General features: G+C 45.0%; 1 protein-coding gene across 2 annotated transcripts in view; it reads left to right on the forward strand.

Moving 5' to 3' along the window:
• MDN1 (midasin AAA ATPase 1) overlaps positions 1-12,866 on the forward strand; it is a 140,666-nt gene that overhangs the window by 84,047 nt on the left and 43,753 nt on the right. For both annotated transcript variants that reach the window (XM_075554768.1, XM_075554767.1), the window contains exons 50-59: positions 2,198-2,311; positions 3,898-4,030; positions 5,045-5,160; positions 6,785-6,918; positions 9,215-9,372; positions 9,601-9,721; positions 9,962-10,172; positions 10,452-10,683; positions 10,973-11,099; positions 11,772-11,948. In XM_075554768.1, coding sequence (XP_075410883.1) covers positions 2,198-2,311; positions 3,898-4,030; positions 5,045-5,160; positions 6,785-6,918; positions 9,215-9,372; positions 9,601-9,721; positions 9,962-10,172; positions 10,452-10,683; positions 10,973-11,099; positions 11,772-11,948 — 1,523 coding nt within the window. The remainder of the gene's footprint in view (positions 1-2,197; positions 2,312-3,897; positions 4,031-5,044; positions 5,161-6,784; positions 6,919-9,214; positions 9,373-9,600; positions 9,722-9,961; positions 10,173-10,451; positions 10,684-10,972; positions 11,100-11,771; positions 11,949-12,866) is intronic.

Genomic DNA, 12,866 nt, shown 5'->3' on the forward strand with positions numbered 1-12,866 from the left:
TTGAATTGCCCAGCCTGGTGTGCTTCTTCCATATCGAGTTAGTGACATCTCACTTAGATGGCTGCTTGTTTACAAACAGTGTTTAAGATCCCAGATGTTGTTCATTCTGATAGCCAGGCACCTTCTGCGTCCTTCACTCCGCTTTACTGTAGCACCGTGTCTTCGTTGATCTCTTCATGAGGACTAGTATTGAGCAGGACCACGTCATAAAGAACTAATTGTTCTTCGATTGGGGCTAGAATTAGTGTGAGCTAAAATCCATATGTCCGTGGTTTATAAATGTCTCTGGTTCACTTTAGGGACATTGTTACCATTTTATGACAATGAGCATTATAAATCAGCCCCCTGGGGCATAGGCAGTTCTGTTGATAGTGTCATTAATTTCTCCAGTGGTACAAAATAAAACACTGTTGAGAAAAGGAAATTACACATACCGCAATATATGAATTGTTGACTTGTAAAAATTAAACTCTTAAGTCGCTGACTGTACACTATTTTACACAAACAATGGGGATTAGTGATAGGCCAAAACTTTCAATGAACCATGCCTACCAGTCTAATACATGTCCTAGGAAAGCAAGAACATTAAAATAGTAAGTATATGGTAGTTCTGGGCCACCGTTCATTAGACACTGTCAAAGCAGGACATCCAAATCGCAGTCCAGCCGCCACTACCACCACTGTCATAACCTAGGGATAGCTGTCATGTGCTTTTTCTCAACACTAAGCAGTGGTTCTCAACCTTACTAATGCCGCCACCCCCCCAGCCATAAAATTATTTTCGTTGCTACTTCGTAACTAATTTTGCTACTGCTATGAATTGGGTGACTCCTGTGAAAGGGTCTTGCGACCCCCAAAGGGGTCCAAGACCCACAAGTTGAGAACCGCTGAACTGGGTGTTTCAGCCTCAGTCCAAGGGGGTGTTTGTCAATTTCTTAAGTCTGCTACAGGTGCGTTTTTGCCATAAAGTCTAGTTTGCTTAGTGGGGTGTCCATGTCGAATTCCTCTGGTGTGGCCTATGAAGGATGTTGTGCCCTTGAAAGGACAGAGTTTAAAATCCCAGTTCTATGGCACATGGCTGGGTCACCAAGGGCTGGATAGAAACTAGGTCCAAGGTGTCCAATTAGGAACAAAGTCCTGGGCATATTCTCTCCTTGGGTTCTGCATTAAGTATTGCTAAGCATTCCCAGCTCCTCCCACCCTGTTTACACCAACAGTCATCATCACCTCCTCTGAGACAGACATCCTTCCCCCCCCACCCCCCACCTTGACTCAAATGGCCAGTAAGGTTCCCGTACCACTCTTGTAGGAGCATCCATTGATGTGGCTGACTTTAGCACAAGGGCGTATGGCTTCTCTGGGTAATTTTGCTTTTGGTAAATCCATTTCCACTGAAAATGTCTAAGATTGTACTCTTAACCGTATGTACTCAAGTGTAAGTCAACCTGAATATCAGCCGAGGCACCTAATTTCACCACGAAAACTGCATTAAAAATGTGCTGAAAAACTCAGCTTATGCTTGAGTATATATGGTATTTCATTTCCAGCGCTCCAAGTTACTGTTGTGTATTTTGTAGTATTTTATTTTTTAATCATTTGGTTGAGGGGGTCTTACAGCTCTTACCATAATCCATACAAACATCCATTGTGTCAAGCACTTTTGTACATAAGTTGTGATCATCATTTTCAAAATAGTTTCTACTTGAGTCCTTGGTATCTTTTGTAGAATTTTTTATTTTTAAGAGAGGAAGCAGCAATATTAACCTGGGTTGTAGAAGTATAAGACATGAAACTTACTGTAGAAGTTGCTGACTGCAGTCTTTGGATTTACACCAGCCTCCCTCTTTCCTGAGAGCCTAGTGAAGGCATCGATTATTGAGTGAGTAGCACATGGGCTCATTGATTCAGAGAGATATAAGAAAGAGCAAAAAAAAAGAAAGAACTTGTGTATATAGTCCTACCTGAGCTGTCTGGTACTTGAGCCACTAGCCTGCAGGTGGCTACTAAATTTTCAACACATGCCAATGAAAAATGAAACATAAATTCAGAACCTTAGTCGCGCTAGCTGCATTTCAAGTGTTGAGCAATGCTTGCTACTCTGGCTGACAGCCCAGCATTAGCACAGTTCCATCATTGTGGAAGCTCCCTTGGACAGCGTTGCTGTGGAAGCTCACCTTTTCTTCTCCTTCCTCCACAGAGTTGATCCAGATTCACTTGGAAGCCAGTGCTACATCTCTTAGGAACTTTTACTCGAGTTCTCTCTCAGCTGGGGTCAGTCAAGTCATCAAAGCATTGCAACCCAACATAACAGGTATTGCACCTACTTTTGACGTCTCGTCCCTTACCACTATCCTTTGGGTTCTGTCGGGGAAAGACCTTTAGTCACCCACCAGGATACAGTGTTTGCAAGAAGGCTCAAGTATACACATGCAAGATCTGCTTTTTTGTTTGAAGATATTTATTGGTCCTTCAAATTTCAAAAGAGGCCACTGATTGCTAGAGTATGGGAGCCTGCAGACTGACTTCTGAAGGCCGCAGTTGATACTATGAGGGAGTCAAACCTCCCCCCACCCCCCGCATGCTGGCTACTTATAGCATGGTGTAATTTATTATTCCTGTTACTAGGTTACATTTTGAACCATGAGAAACATAGAGGATCAATTTCTGCAGAAAATGTAAAACCTTAGTGATCAAAGTTATACACCCTTAATGACAAAGTTTTAGAACCCATGATGATACACTAACTAGCGACCTAAATGATCTAATCAAGTGATGCATTCAAGATTTCTTTTTCAAGAAGAAATAATGGAGCAATCTTTTTATTGCTTATATTTACTAGAATACTATAAATTAGATGCAACTTGGCATCACTGAGGAAAATTGGAAGTTTGGTACTCAGTTAATTTTCCTGGCCCCATGTTCATGTGGTATTAATCAAGCTACGTTAGCTATTGGGTCTGGGCAGCCATGCCCGATGCCTGTGCTGGCAACCCAGGTCCCTTAGGCACACTGCCGGAAAGAGGGTGAGTGGCTGGAGAGAAGATCCACAGAGAGAACCACTGTGCTCTCCAGATTGTGACTGAACGGAATTATGACTACAGTTACAGGAGGACCGTGGCCTTGGGAGTACGGAGTAGCGGGAGCAGCAGGTTCCCTTGTCAGCCGCCAGCTCTCGACCACTGTAGGAACACATGGGCTTGACCTCACTTTATCGGGTGCTTCCTTTCCATATGATGCAGTCCTGGGTAGGCCCGTGTGTTCTGGTAGGTGCTCTTTAGAACGTAAGTGGACTGCTGCTCCATCCTGCCCAGCTCCCTGGAAGGCTGTGGTGGTTCTATGCGCTCCCTTGAGTCTTCGCAGTCTTTGGAATGGGTCAGGGTCTTCTCTGCGTCTGTACGAGAGGTTCCGTGTTGGAGCCAGAGGAGTACGAGGCTGCAGTGCGAGCCACTGCTCGGCAAAGGAACGGCTTTTGAGTGAACTCCTCTTGAGTTGGCTATCTTTCTGTTAGCAGACAAGGAGGAACTGTATCTACTCGCTTTCTGCCATGCCAGCTAGTATTGTTGTGGGTAACAGTGACAAAATGCGTGACTGAGCTGGTGGATTTTCAGATCAGTCGTGGGACCCGAGCAGGGGAATGGTCGGTTGGAATGTGGATGCCTTTCTATCGTGCGCTGGAATGCACTGTCAGCACTACGAGATAGGTTGCATCTGGGAGGGAAAGTACATGCGACCCATTGAACCCCACTTTGCCAGCATCCAGCAATGTGATTTTCCTCTCCTGCTGCTTCCCCGCCAGAACCCTATGCGGTCAGAGTGACGTAATGAAAACACTCCACGGAAGCTTGCCAGCCTAGGGATTCTACTACCCAACACTGTTTTGTTTTTGTTTTTCACCAGATGACTATGTGGTCCCCCTGGACCCCCGGTGGAATATGCAGGCTCTGGACATCCTTAGGAATTCCATGGACTTTGACCCACAAACAGACCAGCCTGAGCAGCTCTTTGCTCTTTTAGAATCTGTTGCGAACAAGTAGGTGAAGCCTGCCGCTCCGCGGGCTGCTTGCCTCCCTGTGCGTTCACGTGCTGCTCCTGGCTCAGAGTGTCAGTACAGCTGCTGGGGGCGAAGCTGGGAAGTCGTGAGGCCCGCGAGAGGCAGGTCTTCATCACCACTTTCCCTTGCACTCTCACCCAGTGAATTCATTCTGCCACTGTGGTGGGTCCTCCGATGTTATTAGGGTGCTGGCGTGGAGAGTCTGGTGGGGCCCATCAGATCTGAGCCTTTAGTAGAAGGTAGTGTGAGCAGTTTTTTGTGCGCACCCCCAGCGGCTCCTTGTGAGCTGTTTGAGCCACGTGACCTTTCGTCAGCCTTCAGTCTGTCTGCCTGTATGTCTTCAACTTAACTTCTCAGGACAGAAAACAACAAACCTAAGAATTCACCTAACAACCACTGAAAGCCAGTCTCCTCATCTCCAAGGGCCAGCAGTAGCTTTCAATGGCTATCGGTGAAACAGATTTTTAAAAATAACTTTTAATTGAAATATAACATAGATACAGAAAAGTGCACTATGACGGAGTATGGGGCACGCAGTGGGCATGCTACAAAGCATCTCAGGAAAGATGAAAGGACAAGATCATGGAACTTTACCACAAATGTTCTCACACCCCCTCATCTTGGGGTTTGATAAATTTCCACACTTAAACCCATTTGTGCAAGCATCCCACAAGCCCCCTCGTGCTCCTCCCAGTTGTTGCCCTGCTTCCTCCCCACAGGTCAGTTTCCCAGTGGCCAGTTTTAAGAATAAGCAGTACAGTCTCTCAAATCCTGTCCAAGCACCAGTGAGGCCCGGCAGTGTCCCAGACCCCAGCCATCGGCCTTCCTCACCCACCCTGGTTTTTAGCGTTTCCACCCCCATTCCTCTGGTCCAGGACTTGCCCAGGGGTTGGGGAGTGGCTGGCAGGTTCCTGGCTTTCAGTAGGTAGTGGTTATGGTTGAAAAGTGTTATTACCTAGTGACTATTTATTTCATTGTTTTATATCATTCTAGGACAATCATCTATCTTGACCGGGAAAAACGAAGTTTTACTGAAGCCAAATTGGTTTCTGTTGGTGGCAAAAAGTTAAGAAATAGTGTTTTGAGAATGTCCTTTGAATTCCATAAAGGTATGACCATTTTTCTAATGAGCATCGCGTGGTTTGCAGAAGTGGCAAGGCATCCACAGCTGCGGCCATTTGACTGACCCGTTTTAATTGTGTGGCCTGGCTCTAAACATGTCCGTCCCTAACTTAGTAATAATGGGCTCACATTGGTTGGGCATTTCCTCTGCCAGGTGCTGAGCTTAATGTTTATCCTGTTCCTGCCTCAGTTTTTAAAAAAATATTTTAACTGCATTTTGGAAAAAGTGTACACAGCAAGGTCTTTTCCTGTGTACGGTTTGCACGTCGTGTTCTGTGGGTTTCACTTGGGTTCTTTACACTGTGCCCACGTCCTCGTGACCCTGTCCTAGTTCCCTTCCCATCAACAGGCTTACTGCCCTGACTCTTTCACTCTTGCTTTGGATCAGTGGTTCTCAGCCTTCCTAATGCCGCCCCCCTTTAATACAGCTCCTCATGTAGTGGTGACCACCCCTTTCCCCAACCTTAAAATTATTTTCGTTGCTACTTCATAATTGTAATTTTGTTACTGTTATGAATTGGGCGACCCCTGTGAAAGGGTCGTTTCAAACCCCCTCTTCCCCCAAAGGGATCATGCCCCACAGGTGGAGAGCCGCTGCTTTAGAGTAACTTCTCCATTTGGTCTCATAGATACCATTTTCAAACAGCCAGCACCCACGGGTGGCACTCTGTACTTTCTAAACTAACTTACTGTTTAGTGAAAAGGTGCTGCCAGTGGTCGGATTCAGTATCATAGGGCGCGCGTCTGCAGGATTTTTCCAGTCTTGAGGAATCCGGGAAGTAAAAAGCGCTGTTCCTCACTCTCTGTGGTGACCCGATCCTCGAGTTCGTGTCCCAGGGTGTAGCTATGACTGCCTCATAGAGACAGTTAATGCTTTCTCCCGGGTCCTTACCTGATTCGTGGATCTCATTGGCTTTGCATAGCCGTTCTCTGAGGTGGGAAGTATTGTCCCGTGTTATGAATGAGGAAAAGGAGGGATAGAGATGGTCAGGGTCTTGTCCTAGCAAGTGGCAGAGCCAGAACTTGAAACTTAGGTTTGTTGGCTTGAAAAGTAAACATTCAAAAGCAGTTTGGTCGTAGTCTCTTTCCCTCTCCCTTATTTATTTCTTTAAATAAAAAAGAACATCGTACATGTTATAAAATTTTCAACCTGTGTAGAATTTTTAAACGGGAAAAAGTCCGTCCTTGGCAGCTATTAAATGCACCATACATGCTCGTGTAGAAGCTGAGTTTCCCAGCACATTTTTACTGCAATTTGGTGGTGAAATCAGGTGCCTTGGCTGATTTTGGGGTAGGCTTATACTCGAATGTACACAGTACATATGTGCTTATTTGTTGCTTTGCGACACATTGCAAAAATTAAACACTTGTACAAAATAATCTCTAATTTGTATTTCTCAGTAAGACTGTATGAATGTTTATAGCTATACTTGATTCATCTATTAAGTTTAATAATTAACAAAGATTTGACTTTAGATTTTGTTATCTCAGACAAGAAAGTAGTAATTATCTTTGTGTGGGAAATGGCATTGTTTTAGTATATTTTTAAAAATGCTCAGAGATTAATTGAATCTGATGGGATGTTTTAATTTTATTTCTGTCGACTCAAAGATCCAGAGAGCTATCACAGCCTGCCCCATGAAATTGTGGTCAATCTTGCTGCTTTTTTCGAACTATGTGATGCACTAATCCTGCTCTGGGTGCAGTCATCCCAGGGGAAGGTGTCTGATGCCGCTGTCCACGAGGTGAGGACATGAGCTTGCTTTCATTGCGCAGCACGCCGGCCATTTGCTTTGTCACAGACACTCTGACGGGCCAGGCTAGCGTCAGTGTTGTTAGGATAGGTCTAACGCTATTTAAGATATTTAACTCTTCTTAATAGTCTAAGCACTCATTTTAAATTGTCTTACGGTCCAATTGTCATAATGATAGGAGTTTATTTGAAGCGTATAGTCTGACAGGTTTTGATGTGCGCACACACTCAACACACACACACACAGATATACATACCCAGGTGAAGCCGTTTGACTCACACATCCAACGCCTTCCCAAGTTTCTGCTCTTTTATATTCCTCCTTTCATTTGCACCTCCATACCCCAACTAAGCAGCCATTGATCTAGTTCTATAGGTAGCTTGCATTTTATGTCCATAGGAGAATAATTTAATGCATTATTTTTGTGTATGGGGGGAGGAGTGTTCTGGCTTCTGTTACTTCACTGTAGTTCTTCTGAGATTCATTTATATTGCTTTTTGTATCAGTAGTTCATTCCTTTTATTGTATTAGGCAGATAGATGTACCACGATTTGTCCATTCACTTTATAATGAGCACCTGGATTTTGACAGTTATACTATGCTTAAATTCTTGTAGAAAATCATTTTCATATAATGGGTTAAATTGTTCAATTAATTCAGTAAGCTGGAATAAACTTTTGGTCATAGGAACCCTCTAAATCTTAAAAGTTAACAATGACTCAGAGTTTTTGTTTATGTGGTTATGTTTATTAATATTAACATCTAACTGTATGAGCTGAATGGAAAATTTCAAAGGGCAGGTTGAGAGGACAGAGCCAAACATAGTAATGAAATATGTAAAGACAGAATCAGAAAAGCAAAAGGGAAGAGCATGCTCAGCATATCTTAAACCGAAAGAACTCAAGAGAAAATTTAAGCCACGTGTTGCCATCTTGAAAGATTTTATGGGCAAACAATTGACGAATTCATGAGTCATCAAAAGAAGATGGAAAGAACACACAGAGTCACTGTACCTAAAGGAACCAGTCGACGTTCCACCATTACAGGAGGTAGCGAGGGTGCCGGTGGAGTCAGTGTAAGCTGCACTGAAAGCATTTGCCAAAAACAAGGCTCCAAGAATTGATGGAACACCAATTGGAAACACTTCAACAAGCTGATGCAACACCGGAAGCATTCACCCATCTATGCCAGGAAATTTGGAAGACAGCTACTTGGCCACCAGACTGGAAGAGATCCATATTTGTAAACATTCCAAAGAAAGGTGACTCAACAGACTGCTCAAATTACAGATTAATACTATTGCTATCGAATGCAAGTAAAATTTTGCTTAAAATCATCCAACAAAGATTGCAGCTGTACATTGACGGGGAGCTGCCAGAGGCTCAGGCTGGATTCAGAAGCGGGCGTGGAACAAGGGATGCCATTGCTGCTGTCGGATGGATCTTGATTCAAAGCAGAGAATATCAGAAAGATGTTTAATTATGTCTTATTGGCCTTGTCAAGGCATTCAAGTGTGTGGATCACAGCAAACTGGATAATCTGGAGAAGAATGGGAATCCCAGAACCTTGGGTTACATGGGTCAAGAGGTCGTGTGGGAACAGAACACATGGTTTGACAGGTGTCTGGCGGGGTCATCCCCTCTCACTCTACTTACTCAAGCTGTAGGCTGAGCTTATCAGAGAAGCTGGATCATAGGAAGAAGAGTGTGGTGTCAGGATTGGAGGAAGGTTTATTAAGAACCTATGATGTGCGGATGGGTAGTAATATGTTCATGTTAACCATATTAGAAATTAAACTAAAATGCTAATATCAAAGGCCCTTGTGTTAATGTGAAAGTATTTTTCCTTTTTTTTGTGAAAATATTTTTCGATAAAGAATAACTTTCAAAACAAGAATCAGTGAGAAGAGTTCAGTCACTTTTAGATCTCATCAATATCTGATGGTCTCCAGTGTTGTTGACCATGAAGCTATGAAGAAAATTGGTCTTAATTATTTCCTAGTTAAGAAGCTTGATAAAACAAGAATATTTTCAAAGTCAATTTATGAGATTAGGAATATTCTTTTCACATCTCACACATTGATAGAGGTTCATTCCAATTTGGCATCTGGGGATTGAAAAAATATCACAGACTTGTAATGCACTGAAGTCCACTGGTCTAGTTTGAATGGTGGATCGTGTGTTGTTTGCCAGGTGTGTGTCTGGTTACTGACTAGTAAGTGAAGTCTGTGGTGAGGGTCTCTTGCTGGGCGCTGTGTGTGAGGCACTGTGGGATCCTCTGTTTTCAGATCTTGGGTTCTGTGCAATGGCGGGACCGGCTCTGGAGTGTAGCCGACACAGTAAAAGTGGACGCCCCCGGCCTGGCCCTGCTGGCCCTCCACTGGCACTGGGTTTTGAAGCATTTGGTGCACCAGATCCCCCGGCTCCTGCTGGATCATGAAGACAAGTAAGACCCATCATTGCCCTCGTGTCAATAGCTGCAGGACTGGTGATGGTAGCAGTGAGTTCGAATTGAAAGTGTCTTTTTGGTTTGTGCCTGTGACACATTCGTGAATGTGAACACAATGAAAATGTAATGGACTCTGCCCATAGGGCAAAAACTATTGTAGTGGCCTCTCTCACTACCTGCCATTCTCCCTTTCCACCCCGCCCCGCCCCTGCCCCTCTTGTACAGGTACTACAAGCAGGTTCAGACTGTTTCAGAGCATATTCAGAACTGCTTGGGGAGCCCGGCCGGTGGCTTCACGGGTGTGAAGAAGCTGCAGAAGTTCCTGGGACGACCATTTCCTTTCAAGGTATGCCCAGAAGCGTGACGTGAACACGAAGATTGGACTTTTTCTTGGTCCTAAAACCATACAGGCTGTGCAGAGTTTTAAACATATTACTGTAAAGTGTCGAGCAATGGGAGGGAACGAGCCCGGTGTTTCTCTGGACACAGTAAAGAAGCCTATGAGCTTTCTGCTGAGACACGTGCCGACTGCTCAACAGTCAGCCCCCCTTTGTAAAGTGGGCTCTCCTGTGCGCACCCGTTTCAGGACAAGCTGGTGGTGGAGTGCTTCTCACAGTTGAAAGTCCTCAGCATTGCCCTTGCTGTCAGGGAGCGGATGCCGGCCCTTGGGGAGAGTGGATGGCAGGAAGACATCAGTCGTCTCCAGGTGTTTGCTTCTGACTGGACATTAAAGAGGAGTCTCCTGCGGGCCTGGGGGCTGGTCGTCAGAGCTAATATTCTGGAAGATGTCAGCCCAGGTACTGTGCTCTGAGCTCCACCGCGGAGAGGTGTTCCATCCCAGGATGGCCTTTGCCTCAAGGCGATGTTTCTTCCCTAGAGTTTTAAAAATAATAATAGTTGCCAAGCAGAGGGCTAATCTTCACGTCCTTTGTTTAGTTCAGTTGTAGAATTCTGTAGCCATAAATGTAACCTTTGACAAGATGGGTAAGCCCCAGTTGAGCAGGTTGCTCTTGTATACTGCTCTTGGGTGTCTCCTGACCGCTAAGTTGTAACGCAGCCTGTGTCTCCTTGATCAGACGAATTGAAGAATCTGGTGACAACCCAGTGCTTAGAACTAAGTGCCAAAGGGATTTCCCTGGGTTTCGCGGAGAAAAAGCACAGTGAAGCTGCCGCCCTGTCTGCGCCAGTGTCCGCCTCTTTACTCCCACTCGTCAGGCGTGTGCAAGCGTGGCCCGTGATGGAGTACCTGGCTATGCTGTGGCAGTACAGAATGATAGCGGATTTCCTAACGCAGGCTTGTCTGAGACGGTAAGCCACCCTTTCAGATATCTCCCTGGGGAGCCTCTTTTCTGGCTAGATACTTTTTAGCCAAGTGTGTAAACTAAGCACAGAATTGCTTTGAGGGGGGATTAGGCAGAGAGGACTCAGTTGCCATTCTGCAAAGCCAAAACCTCTTGAAGAGTCATCTGTTTTTAACACCGCCTCTGATAGTGTCGAGGGCCCCTGCCCCACCCTCCGTGGAGCTGCTCATGGGTAAAGGAATGTACAACTGGTCTCCAGCAGTTCCTGGAGGGCCCACTCTTTATCTCGGAAGCAGGTCCAGCAAAACTCGGCCTCCCCACCTAGACGAGGCGCTCCCACAGCACATGGCATTCTGTCTGGAGCACACGCCAGTGGCTCCGCAGGAGCTGCGAGACCTTTGGTTCCTGCTGCATCATCGACAGGTATATAGTCACAGAGCTCCGTTCCCGGTTTGCACTGCTGGCTGGTTGGGTTTTTCTGAGGCAAAAGCTGGTTAAACAAACTAATTCAATCTGACAGATCTTTCAGAGAGAATTTCGAGCGTTCTTTTGCCATAATGTCCAGGAACTTCATGACTGGCACAGACTCTTTCATTCTGTCTGGTTTCCAGTTAAATTAAGCCAAAAGGTTATCTGTCTGTATTTCCTATTTGCTTAAAAACATTGAGTGTTTCAAATCCCCTTCAATGATAATAGTAACTCATGTGAAAACTGATAGCCTAAAGTTGATTCAACGTGATCATTTGTGCAACCTTGACGTTCTTTTGGATAATGGTCTTTTTATTTTGCTGATGATAAATACCTGTGTCAGTTAGTTCACTGACAATGTATCATGCAGCCTCCCCAAAGCAGCTCTCACCCTAGTTTTATAACACGGTGAAAGCAGCTCTTGTCCTAGTCTGCAACATTTCATAGCATGGTGCATTTGTAACATGGTACATAGGTTCTGTACCTTCACCAAGACTACCCATGATGGCGGAGAATCAGCTGGCCCCGTGCTACATGTTAGCTTTCGATGGCATTTAGAAGGCAGGGCCTTGACAACTTGGCCCCTGGAGTCTTTCTCAATTACTCTCTTACTGTGTTGTTCCCTAGGTGTCCACCGACGAAATGATTCCTTCCTGGTCCGAGTTACTGAAGTCTACCTTTTCGTCTTTCTGGAGCAGTACCGTGACCACAAATCCCGAGTACTGGCTCACCTGGAGCCCCCTGCCTGCTGCCCACTCCCAGCAGCAGGAGATGCCCAAGCCCCTTCTGGATTCCACCTTGAAGGTGGGTTTGCAAAAAAAAATGGTGTGGAGATGTTTGGTCATGATGGAAAATGATAGAGCAGCCCGTAAATTGCTTAGAGGCAATAGCAGTGCACATCTCTGTCAAGGACACCCCCCTGGGCTGTGAGTGCAGGACTTGACTTTCACAGTCTTCTGAAAGAGGAGTCTCATCTGAAATGATGAGGAAGTTCTGAGTCAGAGCTTTCAAAGTTCCCTCTTAAAAACCTGTGTTTTTTCCTTCAAATTATAATAGTATCATATTCTCATAAAGTATTGAAACCATAAAGAATCGTGTAGATCGTGCAGCCTTAACGAGAGACAGCCACCCTTTATTCTGCATCCTCGTGTTTACATATTTTAAGAATGAAATCTATACAGACATTTAAAAAATACCCTCACTTTCTTTGTTCACATTTAACACATTTTGGGAAATCTGCGCATGCCATTCCATGATACCATAATTTATGGAATCATTTTCTTATGTTAGGTGTTGACGTTTTGCTGGCCCCACCCCTCCCCTTCCTAAGCTGCCTGTCCTTGTATCTCCATCTGTGTTCATGCAGCCCAGTGCTTCTGTGTATAAGTTCCGAGAGTGAGAATTGAGCTGCCAGTGTGTCCGGAGGGTGGTTGGTCAGAAAGTTTTCCCACCAAATCATCTCAGCCCTTCACTCAGAATACACAGGACAGCTTTCCATCGCCTCAGCATACTGGGTATCCTCAAAACATTAATTATTGCCATTCGTACACTTAGTGAGATGGAACTGCTTTCCATTTGTTTATTGATCTTTTTTTATTTCCCGTGCCTGCCCCACCTTCCGCTGCCACCCACCTACCCCTTTGGGGAACTTGTGTGGTTTGGATGAGAGTGTACACGGCAGATTAATTTTCTGTTAAAAAACAAACATTTTGTTTCATAACA

Source organism: Tenrec ecaudatus, chromosome 7 (assembly GCF_050624435.1).
Source record: "Tenrec ecaudatus isolate mTenEca1 chromosome 7, mTenEca1.hap1, whole genome shotgun sequence".
Classification (NCBI taxonomy): Eukaryota; Metazoa; Chordata; class Mammalia; order Afrosoricida; family Tenrecidae; genus Tenrec; species Tenrec ecaudatus.